Genomic DNA, 25348 nt, shown 5'->3' on the forward strand with positions numbered 1-25348 from the left:
TTTTTTGCTTTGCAGGTGGTAGGCGGCGTGCTCCAATAAAGCAACAGGAATAACCGCTGGTGGCGCTCAGAGGCGGGCTGCATCGACCACCATCCACGGGTCTGTGTCACAAACTAGGCCAATAAAGTGACGGGCGAAACCCGGGCAAATTCAAAAGGTGGGTGCTATGAGAACTCGTAGCTTCCGGATTCTTTTCATTCAACAGAGCTGGGCATCACTGCCGCCATATTCGTTGTCCAGGACACCCAAATGGCAACTCTTTCTGTATTAAGGCCGCGAGCAAGAGAACGCACCGCCCGTCCCCCTGGACCTGGGCCACCGCCAGAACCCCCCGATTTGCTGGCAGAGCAATTACGCCGGCTCGACCGACAGAAACATAAGTTCGCGGACAGGTTCGTGGGCAGGTTCGTGGGCAGGTCCGCAGCACCACGACCAAACACCACAACGACAGCAGAAGTTGCAGTGCCAGTCGCCGCCGCCCAGCGACAAGCCCCCCCAGCAAGTGTCACCCGGACGCAGGCGCAGCAGCCGGTCGAGGAAGCCGCAGCACCCGATCCCGCCCTTGCCGGGAGGAAGGCACGCACAGTGGAGATGATCATCTTGATGATCAAGAAGACCAAAACGGTCAGGGTCGATCACGTCGACCATTTCGAGAGGGACCTGGAGAGCGGGTTCGAGAGGGCAGAAGAGGCGCTCCACGATTTCGTGGGCATGAATAACTGCCCGCTGAAAAGCGGGTCGGGCAAGTTCATGGTCCAACGGGGAAAGTGTTCGGAAACGGGCAAGCGGTACGTGCGGATCTTGCACAACGGGTTCAAAAACATCGAGATGGTGGAGAAATTCCACGTCGCCTCCTGGAAGAGCAGAAAGGGGTGGGATCCGAGGCTCACGGCGTGCTACGATGCTCTGGAGGACGCGACCTTGTCGGACCACTTGCGGGGCAAGGACAAGGACAAGGCAGCAGAAGCGTCTGGGGCACAGGCTGGTGTTTCGGCCGCAAGTCCTGATGGCGAAATTGTCACCATCCGGGGACCACATCCTAAAGGCAACTTCACATTGTGCGGAGTCCGGGCGTCCATCGACGACGCCAAGCATCGACGCCAGTTTACAGTGGGCGGCGTGCTAGATGTAGGCGGAGAGGCGTTCGCACTGACGGCCTGGCATACGATTTGGGAAGGTCCAGGGTCACAGGCGAAGGAGAGCACTGTCGAGGAAGTGGTGGAACAACTGGTGGGAGAGGGCGCGGTCGCCGATGACTTCGATGCTCCAACCATCGTCGCTTCGCAGAGCAGCCGCCCGGGCTCCGGGGAGGGGCCAGGTTCCGGCAGCGGCCCTGACACAGTCCCGTTATCCAAAGGTGACCCAACCGCCCAGAAGCCGCCCCAGTATAGGGATGTGGACCCCCCCGAATGGCGCATCGGGAGAGTTGTCAGAACAGGTGAAGAATGGGCCCTCATCCGCATCGTGGATCAATCGTTTTGTCTGCCGAACTGCATCGAGCTGGAACGCAACGATCGTGCCGCTGGTATACGGCGGTATTATCTAGACGGTGTGGAGGAGCCGGTGGACAGGGAAAGACCGAAGACTGTTCACATCGCCTCCGGCATGGGTGGCGCGGTTGAGGCGAGCATTTCGGGACGCCTTTCGCCCATGCATCTCGACTCCGGGAAGCGAACCAGGGTGTGGACAGTCACATTGAGCGACGGCAAAGGTATGTCAGGTTCGAGAGGCGAAGGGGTTTCCGTAATAAGGGGATCGTCTCTAACCGTTCCCGAAAAATACACAAGCCCGACAACTTCTACTTGGAGATTCCGGCTCGTGGGTAGCAGACCCGGTTGCCGGTACGATTTACGGCCATATCATCGCCCGCGCTAGCAACTTTGCATGCGTCTTACCGCTACGCACGATCATGGACGAGATCGAAGGCTCTCGCTTGTTGCCGCCCTTCACCTCTCTGGTCAAAGTCGGTCACCACTGGAGCGGGGGATTAGGCGACAAGTATATCAAGGAAGCACTCGGAGACCCGGTCTTGGAGCATCCTGGGGACTGCACGTTGGCACGCATCATCCGCGAACGGGGTTCGCGGCCCTTGATTAGTGGCCACCCTTGGTCCAGCCTGCCACCACAGACTATCTTCTTCGCAGTTGTGCGCGACTTCGGCTCCTCGGTTCCCTCGCTCGAACAGCTAACGGCAACAGTGAAAGGTCTTTTGGCAACTGACCGGAAGATCCACCCACAAGAGGTCAAGATGCTGGCACGCGATCTTGGCCTACCATCAACGGAGGAGCCCTGGCGCTTCATGGACGGCATCAGCTACCAGGGCGACGTTGCCGATGCCTACCTCAGCATCAGGGTCGACAAGCGTAGTGAGTTCTTGGCAAACCTGGACGAGAGGGACCTCAAAAGGGTTAGGCGCGAGTTGGAGCGCATTAGAAAGACCCGGGCAAGGTTCGAGACCTACGAGGACAAGAAGACGATGCTTGCAGCGCTTAGGAAAGCCCAAAGGGAATGGAGGCGCGAGGTCGCTGTAACCCTGCCGAAACGCTATGAGCAGGTAAAGAAGTACACAACGCCGGGGCGACAAGACAGATACGCTGCACTTCTGCAAAGGCTGCAGGATCACGCGCATGTCTGGTTGCTAGCAGACCTCGCGGAAACAGATTCTTCTGGCCAGGGGGCCCCAGGTGTCCTACCCGGAGGCGGCCACGGTCCGGAACTCCTGGGGCCCGACTGCGGCTTCAAGGCTGGCGCCATGTACTTCCAGCCTCTACCCGGTCCCGACGGGGTCATTTGGGAGGGTTGCGACTCGAATCATGCCTGGTTCGGCGGCAGCAAATTCCCTAACCAGAAGATTGCCGCCCACAAGCTGCTAGAAGAGCACGAGGGTAACCCGCTAACCGAGCGTAAGGGCGATCGCCTGCGCTGGTTCCACTTCCCGACGAATAACATGGGCTGGATCGAGGTATGTCTTTGGCTAATATTAATGGGGCGTATGTTCTTGCTGGGAAACTAACTGTTAATATCTGCTTTGGCACATTTTTAGCAAGCTATGGCGAGATATTATGGCGAGGACAATGTTGTCCACGACAGGCACGTTAAGCCTCACTCCAAAATGACACAGGCCGAAAGGCTTTTCTACCGGCATGGGCAGCTCCACGGGAGTGGCGAAAAAGCTCCAATCCATGCAAAATACATGCAATCCAAATTCTTCCTAACCCCTCGGGGTAAGCTTTGGTTCTTTTTCGGGCTGTCGTTGCCTTCCCCAGTCTGTTAACAAGGTATTATTTATTGTCCGTTAGGGTCACCTGCGGCTACAGAGGCGCCCGCTCAGGACATAAAAGGGAAGAAACCGTGCCCGCCCCCGCCGAATCGCACCATCTCTGGTACTCATCAGAAGGCCATGAAAAACATGGCGCTGTTTGTAGGCACTTTCCCAGATATCCCCTGTACGAAAAGGCAGCACATTGACATAATCCAGATCCCGTACCTCCACTGGGAAACTAATGGCAAACGGGCTAAGATGGTCGACGCCATCAACCACGCATACAACATGCCCGCGGCCAAGAAGGAAAAGAGCGCCAAGAAGACGGCCGCCGACTTTGTGACCGTCATACAAACCGGCGTAAAAGTCGGCAAATCCAAGTCGTGGCAAATCAAGCACAGCAAAAACGGGGCATTCTCGGGAGAAGCCTACAACCCGACCAAGCTCGGCGAGTACCTTATGCAGCTGGCGTGGGTGGCCGAAGCCATGGATAGCGAAATGGACGAGCAGCTGCTCAAGGAGAACCTGCACATCCGGCGCACGCTGTACCAGTACTACTTTCCCACGCTCGATAATACGTCGGAGCGCGACAAGGACCAGGTCGTTTACCGCGACACGTTACGCAGCCCGAGCACCCGTGTCGTCATGGTCGACCAGCTGTGGCTCTGGGTCCTTGACGATCGTAAGTCCCATAATGGAGGAGAAAAGGACTTTTCCCAACTATAGCCTGCTGATAATAAGGCTTCCCGTACTAAACTTAGACACCATCATCACGTCGTTCCCTCGGCGATGGGGGAGAAACAAGTCGGACCCGTCGGAAGTGCACAAGTGCATTAGGGAGCGGCTAGCGAACAACCGCAGTATTAGCTCTATTTACCACTTAGCGCTAATTATTATCGACCAGTGCTCGGGCGTGTTCTTCGACTGGACCGAAACGCTGGACCAAAAGCCCGAGGTTATTAACATTTTTGGGTCTGCCATTGGATACGTCGTGGGTGCTTTCCCGTTTCTGTATTCCACGATGGATGGAGGCTGACTAACGCCCTGTTTGTAGACTGAACTGACCGCCATCGCCCACGACACCTTCTGGCGGAACACGTTGCTCCACTCGAGAAACATCCTCCCCTCGGGGCCAAGCCCGAGGTCGTCGTTAAACCAGTACCGCGAGAGCAGGAACACGAGCCAGCGGTACCTCGACATCAACACGGAGGGGACGCTGCTGCGCGAAAGTCGCAACATCGCCGAGGAGCTCAGAATCATGCACCGCGTGTTTCGCCAGCAGTTGCAGGCCGTTAAGGATTTTCGACGTTACCTGGGCCAGCTCGCCAGCGGCGAGGGGAGGTACGGCCGCGGATCCGCAGAGCAGACGGTCCAGTCGCTGGTCCGGAGCCTCGCGGACCTGGTCCGGGAGGAGACGGGCGCAAGGTTTCGAACTCAAAGTCCTCCCACACTCACCCCGGCCCCGACTAACGGCAACGGCAACGGCAACGGCGGGGCAGGCGGCAGCTCGTGGTTCAACGACACGCTGCAGGAGGCCGACATACTGGTGGAGAGCATCGAGAGCAGACAGGCTGAAATCCACGACCTTGAGGAATCGGCCCTCAGGACGTGCCAGCAGCTCGAGGGCCTGCTGACGCTCAAGCAGCAGCAAGCGAGTATTGTCAAAGCCAAGGCTGCTTTTGCCAGGGCGAGCGAGAGCGTGAAACAGAGGCGGGCTATTGTGGCCTTTACCATTGTGACCATTATTTTCGTGCGTGTTCCTGGGTCTCGTCCATTCCCACAAAACGAGTCACAAATTATACCTATTTTACTAACGTTTCCGCCATCTGTCCAACAGCTGCCCCTCGGCTTCTTTGCGTCCTTTTTCGGCATGAACAACGCGATTAGCACCGATAACGCGTGGATGTCGCTCAAGGAGCAGATCGGGTATATGTGTGAGTTCTCGCCCCCATTGCCTCTTTACTATCAAGACCATCGTCTCGGAGGCTCTCGGTCAGCCCCAATATTCAGCCATGCTGACGCCATACTCCCGAATGCCACGAAACAAAAGTCGGCCTCTCCTCGATCGTTATCATCATCGCCGTCTCCATCACCTTCAGCTCGTGGGTCCGCGCCCTGCTGACCTACGTGATCCACGTCCCCATCCTGCTCCTGGCCGAGGCCACAAAGTTCCGCCAGCTCTGGGACGACCACGTGGTGGACGAGGCCGAGCTGGAGAAGCGAAACGGCGCATTGTTGGACAGTTTGTCCAGGAAGAGGCGGGACCGGACGGAGCAGGGGAGAAGGAAGGAGGAGGAGAGGGCTGCAGCGGAGACGAGAACGGGTGCGGGTGATGCGGGTGGTGCGGGGCCGCCGAATCTTGACGGGAGCGCCGCCGCGAGCGGTGGGAATGTTGGAGGGAGGGGCGGGCGGCGTGGCTCGTCGGTGTTTGGGCTGCTTTCGTTCCGCCAGAGGAACCGGAGGAACAATAGCGTGGACGAAGGAGGAGGTGTTTAATACGGGGTTGATTCCAAGGTTAACTGGATACCTTTAACGGGTTGGAACAAGGTGTCGGTATTGGATAATGTAATTCTACCTCAGGTATATGTACCCCCGAGGCAAAAAAAATGTTAGTGTAATGACGCTTTGGCTATAGCGCTCGGATTTCGCTTGATCGGGGCTTTTATAAGCTTACTAGTAACCCTACCGTAAACATGATCCAAACTGGTGGTCACCTCGGGGCGACCTCTTGGGTGTAAAAATTGAGCGAATAATTAACGAGCAGACTGAAGCAGGTTGGCGATGTAATAATATCCACATGGTAATCAAATCACGTATTTAATGCCAGTATAGAAACAGACAAACATTGTTGCGTTGAATTTAAATCCGGCTTGGTGGTCCGGCGACGGCGTCTATCCAGGGAATGGAATGGTGGCCGGGCTCTTGTAGCCATTGGTGCCGACAGAGCGAACGCCAAAAATCACATTGTCGATGGACAGCTGAACCGTGGCTCTCCCAACCTTGCCCACAAACAGCGAGTGCGTCCACAGCGGAGCGTCCGTCGGCCTCCAGACTATCTCGTAGCCGGCCAGGTCGGGCGAGTCGGAAACGGTCCAAAACAGGGTGGTGTCGTTGCCGAGGTCCGACGCGTCAACTTTGACGTCGCGCACCGTGCCGGGCGCGTTGGCGAGGGACCACATGGCGGCGAGGTCGACCCTCGCGACGCGCGCGATGTAGTCGTAGTCGAGGAACTGCTCTAGGTCGCCGTACTGCACCCCGTTCTCGACCCTGACGTCCTGGTGCTGGTGGTCGTAGTTCTCATTGGGCTCGGTGAAGCGCACCGACGCGGCGTAGCCGGCCTCGAGGAAGGGCCGATGGTCGCCGCCGCGCAGGAACCGGTCGAGCCGGTAGATGATTGCGACGCGCATGTCGGTGAAGCGGTTGGCCGCCACCTCGGCCACGAACCGGCCCATGCTGCGCGCGGGCGAGTCGTTCTCGCCCCCGATCTGCAGCCGCGTCGCCCGCTCGGCCGCCGACTCGGTCAGCGGCGGGCCCTGGCAGAAGAGCCGGACCGTGTTGGGCTCGCGCTCGCCCCGGGACCCCGTCGAGCTGCCGACGAGGTCGACGTTGAGCACGCCCTCGACGTTGACGCTCGCGTTCCTGAACGTCCGCGCCATGAACTGCGCCCCGAGCAGCCCTTGCTCCTCGCCCGCGACGGCGGCGATGACCACGGTCGCCCGGTGCGCGCGCCGCGACATGATGCGCGCCAGCTCCAGCGCCACGGCCACGCCGGAAGCGTCGTCGTTGGCCCCGGGCGCGTCGTCGCGCCAGTTGAGCGGGTCCGAGACGCGGCTGTCGTAGTGGCCCATGGTGACGTAGTGCCGCGCCGGGTCCGACGTTCCCCTGAGCGTGGCCTGGACGTTGCTGATCAGCACGGGCTCCGGCACGCGCGTCGCCGGCTGCTGGATGTATCCGGGGACCGAGACCTCCATGCGCCCGCCGCTCTGCTCGGCGAAGCGGCGGAACTCGGAGGCGATCCAGTCGCGGGCAGCGCCGACGCCGCGCGTCGTGCTGTTCTGCTCCGACAGCGTGTGGCGCGTGCCGAAGCTGACGAGCTTGGCGATGTTGGCCTTGATGCTCTCGGCCGAGACCTCGGCCAGCGCGGCCTGCAGCTCGGCGTCGGGCATCTGGGGCTTCAGCACCGAGCCCACGGGGTTTCCGGGGCCCGGCGGTGGCCAGTTGGCATTGGCGCACGAGGTGTAGATGCCGGCGTGGGCTGCGATTGGGGGCGGGAAGCCTTCGTTGGGGCAGGTGTCGTCCCCCGGGTCGGCATCGCGGCGCTGCGGGATTGTCCCTGCGCTGGCCACGGCCAGGGCCGCCAGAAACGTGAACCTGAGCCTCATTGGGGTTTCTTTGCTGGCCTGGAGAGCTGGTAAGGATGACAACGTCGGTCCGATGTCTCGGGGCAGGGCGGGCGTACGAGCTGGAAGACCGGCCGAAGCGAGCCCTGGGCCCTTTATTCGCTCTCGGGTACCCGACTCGATCACTCCTAAATAGGTGCATTCCCCCATGGTCGGCCATTATGTGCGATCCCATGCCAATGATATCACTACCCCTCTCTTCTGTGCCCGCCTTTGGGTCGTTTTGGCAGGTAGCAGGCCTGTGTCCGAAATTGGTATCTTGGCGCGACTCGAATAAGGAACCCGGCTGAGGTTGCACTTGAACTCGGGATGTTTCTCCTCCCGAAAGTGTGGCACTTTCCCGGGCCATGTCTAGGTAGGAATTTTGTGGGAATGATGGGGTGCAAATTGACCGGAACGGCTTCCAAAGGCGCTGTAGCTAGGTGTGATGTAAGTATATAAACAATCTCTTCATCTACGAGTTAGTCTACAACGCCTCACCGCTGTCCAAACAAGTGGTGTAGGCATCTGGCGCGCAGGTACTCCTGCAGCCAGCAAATATGGCGAGCTTCATGTCCACCATCTTGGCATGCATCCTCTAATCGAGCGATGTTACGTTCGTCTCGGTACTTATTCCCAAAAGAGGGGTAATCCTTTGGCGCCTATCTACGACACTTGAGACGAAAGTATGCCGATAAGCAGGATATTTGGGAATGCAAGGGAGTTTGTATTATTCAATTAAATGCCTCCAGTACGACGCCAAAACCCAAACATGTTCATAAATCTTTATGCGCCATCCGTCCAGCTAAAGAGCTATTTTCCCCTTTTACATGTTGAACATGCCGACGGCAAAGACGGCGCCGGCCAGGAGGCCCACAGACGACCGCACAGTCCAGCCAGCCGAACCGCCCGGAGAGCCCGTGGTGGTGCCGGCCGGCTGACCCGTGCCGGTGCCGGTGCCTGTGCCGGTGGTGCGCGACGTGGTGGTGGCGGTGGTGCCCGGCTGCCCCGTGGTGCCTGTGCCGGTAGAGGAGGTTGTCGTGGAGGTGACGGTCGCGTTGGCGCCAGTCCGGGTGGCGAGGCAGGACCGGGACCTGGCCGCCTCGGCCTCAGCGGTGGAGACAAGGAAGTCTGAGCAGAGCACGGTGGCGCTGACGACATACTCGGCGTTCCTGCTCATGATGGCTAGCAGATCGGCGGCGTAGGAGCTGAACGCCTCGGGGTTGACAGTCTCCAGGCCGATGGTGGCGCAGGGGTCTGTGGAGGCGGCGGCGAACTGGGACGAGAACGCGGTCGGGGTCGGGACCTGGGCCGAGATGACCGACCACGCCGAGGAGCAGGCGGAGGTGGCCGTGAGGGGCGGGAGAGAGAGGCTGGTAGACATTGTGGAATGTTTTGGGGCTATTTGACGTAGTGGCTAAGTAGACCTCTGTATTGTATTTTCGGTGGTGGGATGAGGTGCCTGAGTGAGCAACAGTAAACCACCTCTGGATGCGGGCAGACGGCTGTCATTTAATACAAGTGTCCATCAGGACCAATGTCGCCACATCTACGACTGCCAAGGGAAGCCCAGCTGAGGCCATCCATTGCAAATTGGTCTCAGCTCATGACAAGCCAACACCGTGACGCCAACGTCTGCCCAGCTGTCAGACAAAATGGGGGGGTCCTTGGCAGCCAAGCTGGGGTTTGCTCCATTCCGACGCTTGCAGGCCGAGACATCCGTGGCTCAGCCCAGTCAAAGGAGCCGAAGGAGTCTGTTAGCCCCACGACATTCCCTTCGCTGGCTCCATTAGGCGAGTGCATGTCATCACGACCCCAGCTTGCCCAGCAGCCGCCCAGTCGCGGAGCCGCGTTCCGAATGGCGGTCAGATCGAGGGATCTGCCAACAGCGCAGCATCACCGTGCTCCGCCGAGACCTCTACGTCAACCGCCTTCCTCCGATCCTGCCTGGCACCGCCGCCAACGACCAGGCCCGGCCGCTCCTCCTGCAGGCGCGCAAAAGTGCGCTCCGCATCCCAGACCCACGGCGTTGGCGCCGCGAACAGCAGGTCCATCTCCTCGAGCGTGCGTTGGTTGCTCTCGGGGTAGAGCGCCCACACGATGGGCAGGGCGATGAAGTTGCAGGCCCCGAAAATGTGCAGTGTGTTCTCGCCAATGGCCTTGAACATGACGGGGCACAGCAGCGTCAGCCACCCGTTGCCGATGCTCCACCCGACCACGCCCCAAGCGTTCCCCTTGGCTCGCACCTGCAGCGGGAAGATCTCTGCTGGGTACAGCCACGGCACCGTCAGCCAAGTCTTTAAAAAAGCACACATGTTAGCGAGGTGTTACGGCCAATAAAAACACTTGAGCACCGCAGGACAGGGGCCGGAATGAAACTTACGGCGCCAAACACCGACGTGAAGATGAAGACGAATGACGCCGCTGCCGCTCCGTATTGGTCGGCCTTGACACTGTCGCCCCCCGCCCGCGCGTCGATGCCCAGCCGGGAAAAGGCCCCGGCAAGGAACATGGCGGCGCCTTGCCCTACCGCGCCCCAGTACAACGTCCATCGGCGACCAATGCGGTCCAGAGTGAAGACGCACACGAGCGTGGCGAACATGTAGAAGATGTTGTTCAGCCCCGAGATCCACTGTGACTTTTCCGTGTCGAACCCAGCGATGCGAAATATGGTGGGTGCGTACACCGTCACGCCAGCGATTCCCACCCATTCTTGCATGATCTGTAGCCATATGACTAGCTGGACACGCCGTCCCGTGTGAAGCTCGCCAGACCCGATACCGAAGAGCATGTGCACGTACGAGTTGCGCGTCGACTCCTGCGCCTCGAGCGCGACCACGTTCTTGATGTCGTGGTACTCGGCCTCGGCCCTCCGCGTTCCTTCCTCGTTCGTGCCGCGCAACTGCCGTAGGATGAACTTGGCCTCGTCATCGCGTTCCACCTTGGCGAGCCATCGGGGCGACTCGGGAAAGAACCAGACGATGGAAAGAAGTATGATGAGCGGTATAAGCTGGAAGGCGATGGGAAACCGCCAGCGAAACGCCGACTCGCCATTGTCGATGAATGAAAGCCCAAATTCCAGCCAGTAGGCGACCACGACACCGAAGATGTTGAGAGTAAACTCGATAGCGATAAACTGGCCGCGCGACGTATGTTCGGCCGTCTCGGTTGCCCATACCGGCACAATGGCGTTGAGAATTCCCGTGCCGATGCCATTGACAGCGCGTGCTAGGCATTACATTGCATCCGTCAAAATCTTTCACAAGAACTATTCCCATACCTCTAACCACCCCCAATGACTTGATTCGACTTACAGCAAATCATCCAGCTGGCGTTCATGGCCGAACACTGCAGGCAAGCGCCAAGAATGGCCCAGACGGACCCAAGAGCAATGGTTTTAATTCGGCCGACCTTGTCGCCCACCCACCCACCGAGAAGGCAGCCGAACAGGGTCCCCAGATAGTAGACGGAGACGATGCCACCCTGGAGCAGGCTGTCTGTAATGACTGGCTCCTTCGTTTCTGGGTCGACATAGCCAAAACCCATCAGATCGATATAATTCTTTGCATTGTTGACCCCGCCCATCATCCCTTGGTCGTAGCCAAAAAAGAAGATGGACAGGGCAGCGACCGAGTTTATGGCAAAGAGGAGCCGCCGTTTTTCTAAATGGTTAGCGACATTGAAGCCGCTGAGTCTGGTGATCGCCGGCATGTTATAGTAAAAAGCTGCACATCCGACAGTGCTGTTTATCTAGATGCTAAGCGACGTTAGTCTTGAGGACAGTGGTTATCGTATTCTTGGATTGGGTAGACAACGTACCCTATTTGATGACAGCGGTGCCGCTATTCGTGTTGACGAAGCACAGCGTCGATGCTGATGCGAAATGGCCGAGTCAGGGGTGGCTTGCTTACTAGGACCATATCCTTGGCTTCACCCTGACTTTATATAGCTCGGTAACGCTTCTCTCGCGACAGGCTTGGATGACCTGGGGTAGCAGCCAGTTTGTCAGGGCAGAGTCCTCCACAGCCCGACCATCGCCCCATTCAACCCCTCCTTTTGCAACGACAGCCCGGGGAGATATCTTTGGGCATAGGCGCCCGCGCCTAGTCGGACTCGTGTGCCGCTTCCACGAGAACCCCCAACCCCCACCGAACCAGAGTTGGGTTGCAGGCTACGGGCCGACAAGCTACTCAAGGTCGGGCGCCACGGCGATTGGTTGGTCAAGTTCGCTGGCCTACGGGGCATCCGCCCAACATCCAGGCTGGTTCTCCACCAAAGACGACCCCCAGTGCTGCAGGTTCGCAACGCCAAGCCTAGTGAGTGCCGGTAGATGCGCGCCAATGGAAGGCAATCGGTCGGCATACGGCATCGCTCCGACCGGCATTCAGGCCGATAGATCTTGGCGATTCCGAACTTGGTCTAGGTGGTGAACAGAGCCAGCTTTGGTTGCTTTGGTCAAGGATGTCTGTCGTGTGAGGAAAAATAAATAAAAAAATCATTGACGAAGGAATTGGACTGCGACATCGCTGAGTGACGTCACCAACATGGCCTGCGGAGGGGTTGGCGGCCCGATACCGGAATCATCATGCCCATGCCATTATGCCCATGCACGGCACGGTCGGGTTTTTGATGGGATTATCGCAGCAGTACTACCAGCCACTGAACTCATGGGTCAATACAGTTCCCATGCATCAAATCGCTTGCTAAAACTGTCCGCCCTGTGGATATCCGCTGCGACCACTACGCAAATCAGCCCGTGCAGGCATCTCTGCACTGCGGCTCGGCTGCCCTGGTGGTGCCCCCGCCTCCCTAGGCCGAGCCGCGGGTTTGTGGGCGTAGCGGGCGAGCCAGCTTTCCCTAGGTCTTCCCATGACACCACCCCTGGCCGACGGCGGCTGCCCGACACCGTAGTACGACAGTACGTCCCAGAGGTCGTCGCGGCTCGTGCGCGTAGACTGCGTCGCTTGCGCCTCGTACGCCTTGTCGTCTGGGCCGGTGACCGGGTGGTCGATGGCGTTGCGCAGGCCCTGCGGCGTCGCGGCCCGCCCGTCGTACATACTGCCCTTCCAGAAGAGATGGCGCGCCTCGGGGAGAGAGATGGCCATTAGGATCAGGTTCGGCTCGGCCGAGCCCCAGATGGTCAGCGGTACGATGTCGACTGCGGCAGCGGGGTTTTCTGGTCAGTAAATGACTGGGTAGACTGGGTAGACCGGGTAGACTCCGGGAATAGCCGGGCGTTGAGGGTGGTGTGGGGGTGGAACGTACAAGTCACGTCGGGGCCTGCCAGGATATGCACCTCTGTGGTCTTGAGGAAGCCTGTTGCCGAGGCGCTGCACACCAGTCCATGTCAGCAAAGGACTGGCTTCGCCAAGGATCCAAACAGACACTCACACTAGTCCCAGTAACAGACAGAACATGACTCCGGCTCTCTCGCCACGCCGAAGTGGTGTGTTCCGGAGCATGTACATCGGCACGACACACAGGACAATGTCCATGGCCCCAGAGAAGGCTTCGCCGCGCGAGGAGAGCAACTTTGGTCAGCTGAGTGCCACACCGAAATCACGGAGAGGGGGTTTGCAAAATACCCGTGTTCACCATCGCCGGTGTAATAATAGCAGTCTCGCCCCAGCAAGTCCCGCGCACGTTTGGATGCCAAGCCTTCTCCATGGGCGAGCAGCGGACCCAGAGCAGGATCCCGGCCACCATGGACACGAGGTTCATGCTGGCGAGCACGCTCCACACGATGCCGCGCAGCACGCTCTCGGTCGTCTTCCCGTCCCTGTTGGCGGCCGCGCGGGTCTCCCGGAGCGCCCTGATGCGCGCCACCTCGACGTCGCCCGTCGCCCGGTCCACGTCGCCGCCGCGGGGCCACGCGCCCAGCCTGGCGAGGAGCGTGACGCAGAACCCGCTCTTGCTCAGCGTCGTGACCACGATGGCCATGGTCGCCGCCACGTTGGCGGACAGGGTGAACTGGGACAGCTCCTCGGCCGGGAGGTCGGACGCGTGTCTCCCCTCGCCGTTGCGCAACTCGAACACGGCGGCGATGTTGAGCATTAATATTATGAACTTGGGCGGGAATCGCAACAGTAAAGTCAGCACGCATTTCCGTTTTTTTTTTTTTTTTTTGGAGCTGTCGATGGATGCCAGCCATTCAAGTTGCGAACGCACCCATGCAGTAACTGCTATCCAGTCGTCCCACCACAGTCGGGCTTGTTGGGCACTAGTCTTGGTATAGAGCCTGAGACCAACAGCGAAGCCGGACATGATGCTCAGACTATAAAACAGGAGGTTGAGCTTGGATGTGAGATCCCCGTTATCTTTCCATTTCTCCCGGTCTATACCCATCGTCGAGTTCATCGTGGAGCTGGCGCTGTGTCTTTCTGTCAGGAGGAGCCCGATTGCTGGACAAAAACCGCGTCTCGACGGCAGCGCCCGGAAGCGAGAAGGGATAAAATCGTCTTGGAAGGCATCGCGGGGCCGACTCCCCTTAATTACAGAGAGAGCCCTTCTTGTAGTCAGTCACGCTTGGGGGTCTGGTTGTTTCGTGTCATTCACTTTGGACAGCCCATCAAAAACATGCCAAGGAGTCCTTCGCGAACAAAACACTATCCCGACCGACCGAATCATCCTATCCAGGTACTGCAGGTCCGGAAGATGCAGGGAGGGCCCCGTGAAACGCTCCCGGGAGCGAAGCTTGACCTCAGGAAGCAAGCCGCCAACAAAGAGGCCTGAGCTCACAGCGCCAGGCAATCGCTCGCGGGGGTCGTTTCCCCTCATTTACTTGATGCATTATCAAACATCCAGCACCCACGAGGACCCCGCGCGGCTGCCTGTAGACGTCATCGGACGACGTCGCAAACCTCTTCGTCTCGACTCTCTCCCTCTGCTTGCCGTCACCCCCTGCGTGGCTTGGCACCTTGGTCCTCCGATTCCGCGTCCAGGCCGTCTGTGCGCGCAGCATGTCCGATCTTGAGCGACGGCGCGACGGCGAGTCGAGTGAAGGAGGAGACCCGATCCTTGTTTGCGGCCACGACGCTGCAGGAACACGGAAAATAACGATGCCGGGTGACCCTGGACAGAGCGGTAGGAGCCAAATCGCTCCGTGCCTGTCCGCCTGACCGCCCTCGCATTCTGTCTGCAAGGGAGTATTTCGAGGTGATGCTTCGCTCAGATATTTGCGCGAATTGAAAGCATCCGCCCAAGTACTCTTGTGCATGCAACTGATGGTTGTAGTTTAGGGGGAAAACACACCCAAGTACATACAGTGAGGCAGGCGGGGTTCCCTGCGATAATTATAAAAACACTTGGACGGCTTTCTTCCATTCCTCCTACACAAGTTTGCTTTTCTTGACCTCTTATGTAAACATCCTCTCGCGGTAATGCCCTCTACCAACCCGACCATCGAGATCGAGAACACCTTTTCGGACATCCCTCGTAGTGGATAGGGCTGAGCTCGCAGGGTCGCAAATCCGCGTCCTCGGCAGCAATCATCGGAAAGATGCTGGCAACAATGGCATAAAGGTCGGGCTCGGGGCGGCACGCCACATCTTCGTCTTCCTCCGTCTCCATTTCTGGCCAGGTCCAGTTTTCGGAGAAGAAGCAACCCTCGGTCATGAACTCCAGATACTCGGTGGTGAAGGCGTCGAAAAAGGCGGCCGAGATGCGCATCTGGAAATGGCGCCGCAGCGCGAAGGCCAGGAAATGCACCTGCGGGGGCGGCGCCTGTTCGAACGGCTCGTCGCCGGAGCTGGACTGGAACAGCGGGTAGCTGTTCAGCCCGACCCTGCCGAAAAGGCGGTCTTTTAGCTCGGCGATGTCGAGTGCCCGGAAGGCGTCGAGGACGGCCCCGTCAGCTTGCTGTGCGCCGCCCTGATCCTGATTGTCGCCCACGGCATCCCGGGAATGCTCAAGGTCCTGTTTCCCACCGCATTCGCCCCAGGCAGATGGCTCTTGTACCGAGACGAGCCTCAATCCGCACTGTTTTGGGTCCGCCGGTAGGGCAATTTCCTCGAGCTTGTGCACCCCAGGAATGAAGACCGTGACCCTCTTGGGCAGGCCACTCACCGCCTGGGGATCGCACCAGGTTCGATCGTTCGTCCTGCTTCCATCCTCGTTGCAGATCGCGAGCTCCAGGACGTGGAAGGCCACCGCCATGCGAATGGTTTCCACTACGCTCGGCTCCATGTCAATGGAGTTGGCCTTTCGCTTGGGGACCATCCAGTCAACGAGCGGTCCATACAGAGACTCCTGCTCTTCGAACCCCGCTGGGAAGTTGTAGGCGTCAACCTGTTGCAGGAACGGTGCCAGTCTCGTGAGGACCGTGTGGGAATACGCTTCGTCGCCTTGCCACTGTTTGCTAATGTACCCCTTCAAACCATCGGGCAGGTCGTCTCGAGCCTTGAGGGGTATGCCGGCGGAGCTGTCCGTGAGCAAACGAAGGTGCGGTGGGGTCAAGACGGCGCCGGCGAGGAGCAGGCGGTAGATGGCGCGGGAGAAGGGGCCCCGGTAGTTCCTCTCCCACTCGTCGTCCGTTGCGGGGAGATTCTTAGGCTCCGTGCCCGACCTCCCGTCTTGCCTGCGGTTGAGCCACATCCTTGGCAGGTAGGAGCCCTTCCTGTAGATCTCCTCCAGGCATTTGACCAGATGCTGGAACTGGACCACGGTCCCCAGCTCGGCCGCCGTCGGCCTGTTCTGCGCCCCGCAGAGCGTTTCGGGGTCGATTGTTGGCGGCATCAGGTTCCGAACCAAGGCTGTCTTGACCATCTCGGTTGCGCGCACCTTTGGGGGCCAACTCCGTTAGCCATGCGGAATCTGTCTACGCATAGAAACTGCTAGGCAAAAATCTCACCGCTTCCAGGGCCTCCTTGAAACCCGCAATGGCGCGCTGGCCAACGGACCAGATGATTATGCTTGATTGGGCTTTCCACACTTCATGGACATATCTGCAGGTCAAGATCAGGTTGCGCAAATCGTCGAGCTTTTCCAAAAGTGACAGAATTTCGACAACCAGCTCCACAGGCGTCGAGGGGCTGAAGATGCTGTATTTTTGAGGGGCTTCCCCGGCAAGAAGGCCGGAACTTGTAGGTGCAGACATGACGCCGGTCACGTAAATCTCGGCGTTTGGGCCTTTTTGTTCAATATGCGGAGTTCGTGGGTAGCACGAGGCCGTGGTAGAGAGGATAAAAATGATAAGACTGAAAGGAATGGATTTTAACCAGCTGGTGTAAATTTTGATGTCACATAATCACCGATAAACCCTCTTGCGAGCTATTTGACACCAGCGGAGGTAGGTATTTTGGTCTGATCAGGCAGCAACCGGCGGTGTGCCAGCAGCCACACATCACCCACGGCCCAACACAGCCAAGCGGACCATTGGTCAAATTAGCGTTGGCTGCTGGGTTCAGCCGCACACAGCTTGGTGTGGGTCCGGGCTGTGAGGTTGAACCAACGACGAAACGAAATCGGCAGTAAATCGGAGTGGGATAACGAATCCAAGACGGAGTTTGCAGGGGCAAACAGTTGACAAGGTAAAATTGAGCAGGTTATTAATGCCTTTCTTTCAAACTACGCCCGTTCTACGTGCCGAGTTGGGCATTCCGCTTTGAACACCCAGGCTTCCGGGCAGACGTTTCACCTTGTCGTTATATACGGTTTAGTTGATCCTGCCAACCAAATTCTACGGACCTTCTGGGGGCATTTCGTCCACTGAAATCTATTTCACTCAGTCATTCAAAATCCCTTTGTAAGCTGGCCAGCGTTCTTATTCGTTCGCAACTAAACGAGTGTTAGGAGGCCAGGTCCCCAACAAACAGGCCTGCCCCCCAGGGTCTGGAATCTGGATACATGGTGTTTCTGTGTTTTGGTCTGTCCACCATACCCGCCTCCGCTCCTCTCCTCGTCCTCTCACCCACGGTCGGAGAGACGGCCGCTACAGGTCCGTCACAACACAAGGGGTAGTGGCTCCACCTCTGCCTAGTTGCGGCCGCAGCAGGAGTTCAGGGCAGTGTTGTGGCCGCAGGCGTCGCTGTTGCTGGGCTGGCAGGCCAGGCCGGCAGCGGGGCAGTACTGAGCCACTCCCAGAGACGTGGGGCCGATGCAGACAAACAGGGTGTTGTACCTGTGGGATCCGTCGATAGGGAGCCCATCAGCACGGAGAGCGTCGTCTACGCGCTTCTCCCAATTCTGGTAGTCTGAAGATAATGACAAAGACAATGTCAGTTATAAGATAATCACGGTCGGTCAATCTCTCCTGAATACGGGCTCATAAAAGCTTACTCTGCCCCGATCCAGAGAGCAGCTGGCCGCCGCAGTAGGAGCGGCGAAGGAAGCAGGTGTCTGGCATCTGGGCCGTGACCTGCCCGGCGAGGGCGGCGGCGGCAGCGATAGCGGCGAACTTGACCATCTTGGATGATTTTGCTGAGTTTTTCTGTGCAGGCAGAGTGATTCAAGGGCTGATTGGTGCAGTTCTGGGCTGTTGCTGTGAGGAGGTGCTGGGATGAAGACGAGGACTTTCTTTTTGTTTGAGGAGAGGAGCAGCTGGCATTTTATACACAAGGTCCTTGTCTACTCCCACCCTCGCTTGCCACCATCGCATTTTATCACCAGCCTGTCATGGCATCCCCCTCTGCCCCGACTGGCAAACCACGACCGCCGAGCCACTCCGCCTTGCGAGGCGAGGAAGGTCTTCTGATGCGGCTGCCTGTGGCTCCGGGCCGCCGAGCCGATATCCCACTGCCTGACGAGGGTGAAGATCCCTGAAGTACACACCCTTCTCCCGCTCCGTTCATACTGATATTTTGTGGCAGTGGTATAAGGTGTCTGGCAGGGGCACAGGATACTGGAATCCGATGACTTCCATGCATCCCGTGCTTTCCAATGTTTGGTAGCGAGGGTCAATAGTTCATACCAAGATGCTGGGTCAAGTGCTAGGAGCCTTGGATGTAATCACATCCGGCCATCATGGAGGTAAGCCTCAGCAATTACCTGATATCTTGCTAGGTTACTGTCATCTAGGTCATCGAGAACGCCCTAGGAGGACCTTGCAGCAGCCGTCTCCCATAGGGCCGCCCCCCGTATCCTCACCAAAAATGGGCAACAATACGAGCTGCCAAGATCGATGATGGTGTCAAGCTTTGTACGTCAGCCTGCTGATCTACAGGTTTCCCATATTCAAGGCCTGCAAGCGAGAACCATTGCAGCCGAGAGGGACACTAGATCCGGGTGGTCGGGATTGTGATTTTCGACGAAAACACATGGGTGCTCGGTGTGACGTAAAGTGCAGGTATGCAGTGGCGAAGGGCATTATTTTTAAGTAGCAGGGAAACTACATGTGGCCTTCCTCACACTGCTTGATAGAGCCTAGGATTCCGCGTCTAACTTCCGGGGCAGGATGGTCGGGCGGATGCTCGGAATGTTTCCGCTTTCGGCTGGATACATCTGCGGTGTAACGTCGCGTAATCCGTTGGGCGAGATGGTTATGGAATGGCCTTCTGACTGGCTGGTCTGGTCAAGAGGCTGAGTGTATCCCACCCACCCGTTTGTCGGTCTGCTTGACATAGCACGGCCAAATTTTATTCCACGTGGGGTAGTGCTGAGGGAATGGATCCTTCCCTCCCTCCCCGTTTGACGGCTGCTACATCCGCGCGCACATGAGCCATAGATGATGTTGCTATCCGGGTGGCTCCCAGCACCTGTTGGTACCCGTCTCGATATTAAACGACAGCGGTTGGGGCCGCTGTTGCATGCATGAAGCCAGGCAAAAAGAAGCAAAGATCCAAATAGAGTTAATGTAACGAGATTTCCGGGTAGTGAAACGTCTTTTTCCCTTTGCGTGGCTCAGGTTTGCCAATTCTTTTACGTTATCATTGTGTGTGATGATTGGGGTGTCTGCACACAGCGGTCACCGGGCGAAAATTGGGAACATACCAGGCCAGGCCAAGACGAGAACAAATCCTGGCCACCCGAGCCACTCATTGCTTGGGATCGAGTTTAGTCCTGGCACAGCTCGGTATCACAGCGTCAGCCACGCCGGAAACCGGTCAAGACAGACTTATCACGCCCACAAAAGGGACTTTGCTGACGCTAGACCAGCTAAATATTTTTCTCGCGGTACTCGGGCCGGCTCATTGGATTTTATGCACCTTTTCAGATTATCGGTGTGATATGGCTATTCAGGAGGGGGCGTGCTATGGTCTTTTCGCTCCCCTTTTCGTTCCTGTTGGCTTAACACCACAGTGCAGGTGGTGGCTTGGAAGGATGAAAAGAAGCAGCACCTGCATCTTCCAATACGTTTCAAGATTTCGTGGCTTGCAGTAGCCTAAGCCACGCAGGAACCATACAGTAGTCGGCCAGCGGAATTCCGGGCCGGGGAAGGTAGCCTGCTAGCATCACAATGCTTTTTCGATGGGAACGCGAGGGATGTCATCGACGAGAGCGATGTCATTCTTGTGACCAAGTCGGAGCTCATCTATACAATCGGATCACAACGGTCCCCGACCTCGGTCCTGCACTATGGCGTATCATCCGGAATCTCCTGGGTCTCGTGGCCGAGGTTGCTCCGTCTCTTGGAAGGGGACATGCGGACAAATTTGAGGTCGCTTCCAGGCCGGAGGGTCACTTTCCTCCGATCAGGATCCTGAACGACGCCGGCGCTGACCTTCTCACTGAGCGTGTGGTCCAAAGGATCCGAGACGGAGGCCTCGCGACATTCACTCCCGTCGCAGGTTGGCAGCGGGATATCAGGGAGGCAGCGCTCCGATATATGGCACAGCTTAACTTTGCAGCTGGTGACTTCGCTGTTATTCAAGCCTCACTCGCAACCGTGGAGCTACTACGGCCCTTATTTCTCCTGCGAGGCTTGATCGCCCACCGTGGCGGGTCGAATACGGCCGCGCTGACGGCAAGCGAAGTCCCCCTGCAGGGCTGGCGGTCCTCTTTCGCGCCAAAGACTTGCCTAGTCCGCGGTCCGAATCCAGCTAACCCGATGTCGTGATTATTCCAACTTGCCTGTGGTACTGCTACAGTGGGCTACGTGACGACGAGGCTTCAACCCTCATTGAGCGCCTGCTCCCCCCAATTGATGGCGGGAGGGAATATCTTACCTGGGTGCAGTCGGCGGGCGGAGCGAGCAGAGCGCCGCCAACACCGCCCTGAACTTGCAGCGCCTCAAACTCGCCATAAACTATTACACTTCGCGCTCTCGCCGGAAGCAGCGTCACTCATCTTCTAAACGCCTTGCGCTGGCCGCCCAGCTTCCCTCTTTTCGTGACGGCCGACTTTTCCCGCACCGTCGACTACTTAGGCACCGACGCGGTGTCACTAAACGCTTACCAGCGTCCGGTCCAGTGGATTGCTACGGCGCTCACGCGGTATTCCGCCGGTACGGCAGCCGTCGTCGTCGTCGTTGTGGTGCTGAGCCCCCACGAGGCCAACGCCCTGATGCTATTCTTCGAGGCCGGCGGCACCGCCGCCACGCTGCAACTCTTTGCGCCACGAAAATCCCTGGCCACGCGTTCGGTCCGAGATCTCTTTTTATGCGCGACGCCGGCGCTGCCGACTGGATAACAAGCGCCACATCGCGCGCTGGTCTGCTGTTCCCTTCTTCCTTTGTCTCTTTGCACGCATTCGCTACCCTTCCGTCGATATCTCAAGTACCGATGTGGGGCTTATTCTTGGCGGTAACGTTCTCCTGCCCTTTGCACTCTCCGGGCGCTCGCGGGCACGATAGGTGTTAGCAACGATGACGTTCGATGCGATAGGTGTTAGCAACGATGGCGTTCGATGGAGTTCGATGGCGAAACGGGTGATTACCTAGGTATCCGTCAAATAGTATTTCCACCAAATAATCCACGAAAAGTATACGCAAAGCGTCACATGGAGCCCCTTTGCCACCCTTTACTCAATGGTGATCATGTCACAGATACAGTCTCTCCCCCAAGAGTTACCTCCGGCGGGTACCAGGTGCCTGTCCCCTTGTGTGTCATTGAACGGGACGCAACGGCACCCAAGGGCACGGTCCACAAATGTCTAAAGGGGCTGTGATGGAGGCGAACGCGCCAGGGATCAGAGGGCTTATCGACTAATACACTGTTTGAGGCAGCATGGCAAGCTCAAGCCAATGGGAAAGGGTGCTTTGCTGACGTTGCTTGCATGACCCACATGCTGACGTTGACTGCATTCTCGCTCACGATCCACGCAGTCGCTCCCCTGAGCCGGAATGCCAAGCCGGAGACGCGATTATACACCCTTCATTGGCTAATTTTGAGAAAACGCACTACTTAACCGTAGGTTTCTTTCAAACTATCACTCTCCAAAGTAGTATAAATCCCAGGGTGTATTTGAACGATCCTGTTGTTTCTCTTTTGTCCTGCCTCCTACAAGCCACCTTGGTATCTACAACCAAGACCTATCCTCTCACAGCATCCACCAACCACACCTCACGACGCGCCCAGCATACAGGATGGCAACACTATGTGACAAGATTCGGATGGTTTTCCCACCCAAGCCCGTCCTCACGGAATCCAATCTGCCAGACCAGGAGGGAAAGGTAAAGGAGACCCAGACGTTGGCAGAGCGACTTGCAAGATGTCAAACTGACCAATCTGTGGGGCAGGTTTTCATCGTCACTGGGAGCTCAGGAGGTATTGGCAAGGCAGTTGCGGCCATGCTGTATGGCAAAAACTCAGTGGTGTACATGGCCGCCCGGTCCAAGGCCAAATGCGAGGCCGCCATCGACGAGATCCGTCGCAAGTACCCGAGTTCCACCGGACGCCTCGAGTTCTTGCATCTGGACCTTGCAGACCTGTCCACCATTAAGGCCTCGGCGGAGACATTTCTTGCCAGAGAGTCCCGCCTCGACGTCCTGTGGAACAACGCGGGCGTCATGGCGTCGCCAGCGGGATCCAAGACCGTGCAGGGGTATGACTTGCAGCTGGGGACCAACAACCTGGGGCCGTTCCTCTTCACCAAACTGCTATACCCGCTGCTCGTATCCACGGTGGCGGCGGCGGTGGCCGGTAGTGAGCATGCCAGCAGCACTCGCGTGGTCTGGGTCTCGTCCAACGGCGCGCAGTCGGCGCCTACCCCACCTGTGGATTTCGGCAACATTGATTACAGCATCCGTGACGAGACACCCTTCAACAAGTACTTTAGGAGCAAAGCGGGGAATATTTTCCACGCCCGGGAGCTGGCGAGGCGAAGCAAGGAAGCCAGTGATGGGGTCATCAGCGTGGTGCGTGCCCAAGATGCAGAGGGTGACCACATCCTGGCCGTGCTGTGTTCTTTGGGAGACTGACAGTCGTGCCACAACCAGGTCATGGAGCCCGGGCTGATAAAGCCCGACATTGGCCGAAACGTATCGACAGCCATACACGTCATTTCTGTATGTTTAAATCAACCGCTTGGCCCGTCCGTACAATACTCGGAACTGACATCCCGCGCTCCCACAGGCACCATTTCAGGGGTCAGTCGAGGATGGTGCTAGCACGGAGCTCTTTGCAGGGCTGCATGAGAGCATCACGGAGGAGCATAATGGCGCATGGGGTACGTCCGTCGCTGGAGGATGGAGTTTTGAGCCCGAGCTGAGTGCAGGAAACATGCTAATATATAAATAGTCGCTTCGTACGGCCGCATCAACACCGACAACTTGCGGCCGGATCTGCTGGATGATGACAGTGCCAAGCGATTTTGGGAATGGTGCGAAGAGCAAGTCAAGCCATACGTGTGATATTTACATGGAGGGATGCTCGGGATGTGGTAGACAAGATACCGAGATCTTGTCCGGCAAATGAGGTTTTGATGGTTTTTTGTTAGGGCATCCAAAGATCAGGAAGCAACCCACAGACAGTCAACGGCCTCGAATGGCCGCACTTATAGAATCTCTTCTCCGCGAATCCCACGCCACCACTCGCTATTCCTGCACATCTCCCCGCGGGGGCCGCCGGTCAGGGATGCGTACTTCTCGAGGAACCACGGCGCGGCCTCCCAGCTACGACCATCCCAGGGGCTGCCCTGCCCGCGGCCGTGGAGAGACGACGCGCCGCCGGCGGCCGTGCCGCCCCAGCAGATGAGCCCGTCGTTGAGGACGTCCAGGCACAGGTCCTCCTCGTCGAAAGCAGGAGGGGTCCCGGCGATGGCGCGCAAGGCCAGCTCGCGGAACTCGGGCCACGGCACGAGGTCGAAGCAGGGGTGGTGCGGCACGGCGAGCTGCGCGGGCGTGGGCCGCAGGTCGAGGGACAGGTGCGCTGGGAGGCCGGCCGGGTCGGCGCCGTAGAGCGGGGAGATACTCTCGTCGTCGAGCAGGAGGGACCCGTCGACGGAAAGCTGCGCGGCGTTGGCCCTCATGGCGGAGGGGGCGGTGATCCTGGTCATGGAGATGTTTACCGAGAGGCTGAGGGCCGGACAGGGGATTCGCGGTTCAACGGAAATGGAGGCGACGGAGGAGGCCGAGGGAGAGGCTGGATCAGGGCAGTGGGTGATGGTGTAGGTTGGTAAGAGAACGTCGGGCACAGAGAAGGTAGAAAGCAGCTTGAGCCCCGACCAGTAGGCGCGACGGAAATCAACGTCAGATCCGACCGTTATCCTCAGCAGCTCGAGCCAGGGCCTGAAGGGCATCGTCCGGGCCATGTCAAACAGGATTGGGTCCATGGCGCAGCCCATGCTGATGAGGCCGAACTTGATCACGTCGCGAGCGCCAAACTTTTCGCGCTCGAGAATGATGCCGCAGGTTTCGATCTCGCGCGGCGTGCACTGGCGCAGAAACGCCAGGAACTCGAGCACGGTCGCGTTGATATCTGGCCATCTAACTTGGTCGACGGTGGACGAAACGAGAGAGGAGGACTGCTGTTTTCCTGAATCGACCTCGTTCACCCGTGGGTCACCTGGCCATGCTGGCTGGGCGTCCAGGGGAGACGTTTGCAAGGCCCCCCGATCAACATCTTCGGCCAAATCGTTTGGCAGCGTTAGTGCGGCAGTAACGAGCCGCTCTAGTCGCTGAACCCTTGCTTTCTGCTTCGCGCCTGGAAATGCAAGCCGGTGGAATGATCAGCGGACTGCAGCGATGTTTGCACTCTCCACATGCGCATACTGATGTTGGTGCAACTTCAAAGGGTTGGGGCCTACGGTAGTTTCGCTGAGCAACCGCGTTTTGACGGCGACGGCGCTCAGAGTTCCCTGAAGCCCCTGACTCGTGTGACATGGCGGTTGCTTCTGTGCTTCTTCCCGCCCGTCGCGGTTAGTGCTTGGTCTCAATGTCGACCCGCCACTTCAATCGGGGAAGGGTCCATTGCAGGACTTAACCGGCGTTTCCTTCGCCCTTTGGTAAACGCATGCTGACAGCCAAGACGACAGTCGACCTCGTGAGCGGAATTCGGTCTTTGCGGGAGTCCCCAACTCCTGTAGCTAACAGACTGCAGCTGCCGTTCTAAGGGACAAACCTAGCAGCGACTGGACTCTATCAACAGTCATTCGGCCATAACTCAGCATCCCAAATCATCAGCGTGTGTGGTTTAAGGGTAAAATCCATCGTTGCCATCGATGGGCTCCCGGTTCGAGTCCGGGCACACGCAAAACAAGTCTTGAATGAGACCGAACACCTCTTTTGCTTCCATAGTGTTTCGTTTTTTCGTCCAACTTCGGAACGATTTTATCATTCCATTTTTGCCACACCGTTCGTTCCCCAGCCTCCCCGGCTATAATCCACAATTTCTGC

General features: G+C 58.1%; 10 protein-coding genes and 1 non-coding gene across 11 annotated transcripts; 3 read left to right on the top strand and 8 right to left on the bottom strand.

The window, feature by feature from the left end:
- The first annotated feature begins 352 nt into the window (after positions 1-352).
- Positions 353-5950, top strand: GGTG_03489 (hypothetical protein). Its single transcript, XM_009221269.1, has 9 exons — positions 353-1711; positions 1788-2962; positions 3044-3224; positions 3300-3421; positions 3479-3944; positions 4024-4253; positions 4317-5012; positions 5100-5196; positions 5313-5950. Exons 1-9 carry the CDS (start codon positions 592-594, stop codon positions 5756-5758), a joined length of 4533 nt encoding a protein of 1510 aa, XP_009219533.1. The 5' UTR covers positions 353-591; the 3' UTR covers positions 5759-5950.
- A 122-nt stretch (positions 5951-6072) lies between these two features.
- GGTG_03490 (hypothetical protein) lies at positions 6073-8023 on the bottom strand. Its single transcript, XM_009221270.1, has one exon. It carries the CDS (start codon positions 7810-7812, stop codon positions 6154-6156), a length of 1659 nt encoding a protein of 552 aa, XP_009219534.1. The 5' UTR covers positions 7813-8023; the 3' UTR covers positions 6073-6153.
- Positions 8024-8277: 254 nt separating this feature from the next.
- Positions 8278-9143, bottom strand: GGTG_03491 (hypothetical protein). The gene has a single exon (XM_009221271.1). It carries the CDS (start codon positions 9023-9025, stop codon positions 8468-8470), a length of 558 nt encoding a protein of 185 aa, XP_009219535.1. The 5' UTR covers positions 9026-9143; the 3' UTR covers positions 8278-8467.
- On the bottom strand, positions 9069-12096 carry GGTG_03492 (hypothetical protein). The gene is made up of 4 exons (XM_009221272.1): positions 11461-12096; positions 10956-11398; positions 10025-10869; positions 9069-9938 (listed from the first exon to the last, which is right to left on the bottom strand). The coding sequence occupies exons 2-4, from the start codon at positions 11350-11352 to the stop codon at positions 9507-9509; spliced, it is 1674 nt and encodes a 557-aa protein (XP_009219536.1). The 5' UTR covers positions 11353-11398; positions 11461-12096; the 3' UTR covers positions 9069-9506.
- Positions 12097-12220: 124 nt separating this feature from the next.
- Positions 12221-14602, bottom strand: GGTG_03493 (hypothetical protein; the record flags this gene model as incomplete). The annotated part of the gene is made up of 6 exons (XM_009221273.1): positions 12221-12799; positions 12907-12971; positions 13033-13150; positions 13227-13707; positions 13810-14011; positions 14502-14602. The coding sequence occupies 6 exons, from the start codon at positions 14600-14602 to the stop codon at positions 12345-12347; spliced, it is 1422 nt and encodes a 473-aa protein (XP_009219537.1). The 3' UTR covers positions 12221-12344.
- Positions 14603-14702: 100 nt separating this feature from the next.
- GGTG_03494 (hypothetical protein) lies at positions 14703-16923 on the bottom strand. The gene is made up of 2 exons (XM_009221274.1): positions 16490-16923; positions 14703-16419 (listed from the first exon to the last, which is right to left on the bottom strand). Exons 1-2 carry the CDS (start codon positions 16733-16735, stop codon positions 15028-15030), a joined length of 1638 nt encoding a protein of 545 aa, XP_009219538.1. The 5' UTR covers positions 16736-16923; the 3' UTR covers positions 14703-15027.
- Positions 16924-17613: 690 nt separating this feature from the next.
- On the bottom strand, positions 17614-18110 carry GGTG_03495 (hypothetical protein; the record flags this gene model as incomplete). Its single annotated transcript, XM_009221275.1, has 2 exons — positions 17917-18110; positions 17614-17831 (listed from the first exon to the last, which is right to left on the bottom strand). The coding sequence occupies exons 1-2, from the start codon at positions 18041-18043 to the stop codon at positions 17614-17616; spliced, it is 345 nt and encodes a 114-aa protein (XP_009219539.1). The 5' UTR covers positions 18044-18110.
- Positions 18111-20149: 2039 nt separating this feature from the next.
- On the bottom strand, positions 20150-20818 carry GGTG_03496 (hypothetical protein; the record flags this gene model as incomplete). Its single annotated transcript, XM_009221276.1, has 2 exons — positions 20150-20423; positions 20742-20818. 2 exons carry the CDS (start codon positions 20816-20818, stop codon positions 20150-20152), a joined length of 351 nt encoding a protein of 116 aa, XP_009219540.1.
- Positions 20819-21858: 1040 nt separating this feature from the next.
- Positions 21859-23541, top strand: GGTG_03497 (hypothetical protein). The gene is made up of 5 exons (XM_009221277.1): positions 21859-22186; positions 22253-22870; positions 22952-23020; positions 23088-23181; positions 23253-23541. Exons 1-5 carry the CDS (start codon positions 22100-22102, stop codon positions 23363-23365), a joined length of 981 nt encoding a protein of 326 aa, XP_009219541.1. The 5' UTR covers positions 21859-22099; the 3' UTR covers positions 23366-23541.
- Positions 23509-24967, bottom strand: GGTG_03498 (hypothetical protein; the record flags this gene model as incomplete). The annotated part of the gene is made up of 2 exons (XM_009221278.1): positions 23509-24575; positions 24937-24967. 2 exons carry the CDS (start codon positions 24965-24967, stop codon positions 23509-23511), a joined length of 1098 nt encoding a protein of 365 aa, XP_009219542.1.
- Positions 24968-25134: 167 nt separating this feature from the next.
- On the top strand, positions 25135-25205 carry GGTG_20058. Its single transcript has one exon. It is a non-coding gene; the product is annotated as a tRNA-Gly (tRNA).
- The last annotated feature ends 143 nt before the right edge of the window (positions 25206-25348 follow it).

Source organism: Gaeumannomyces tritici (genome assembly GCF_000145635.1).
Source record: "Gaeumannomyces tritici R3-111a-1 unplaced genomic scaffold supercont2.2, whole genome shotgun sequence".
Classification (NCBI taxonomy): domain Eukaryota; kingdom Fungi; phylum Ascomycota; class Sordariomycetes; order Magnaporthales; family Magnaporthaceae; genus Gaeumannomyces; species Gaeumannomyces tritici.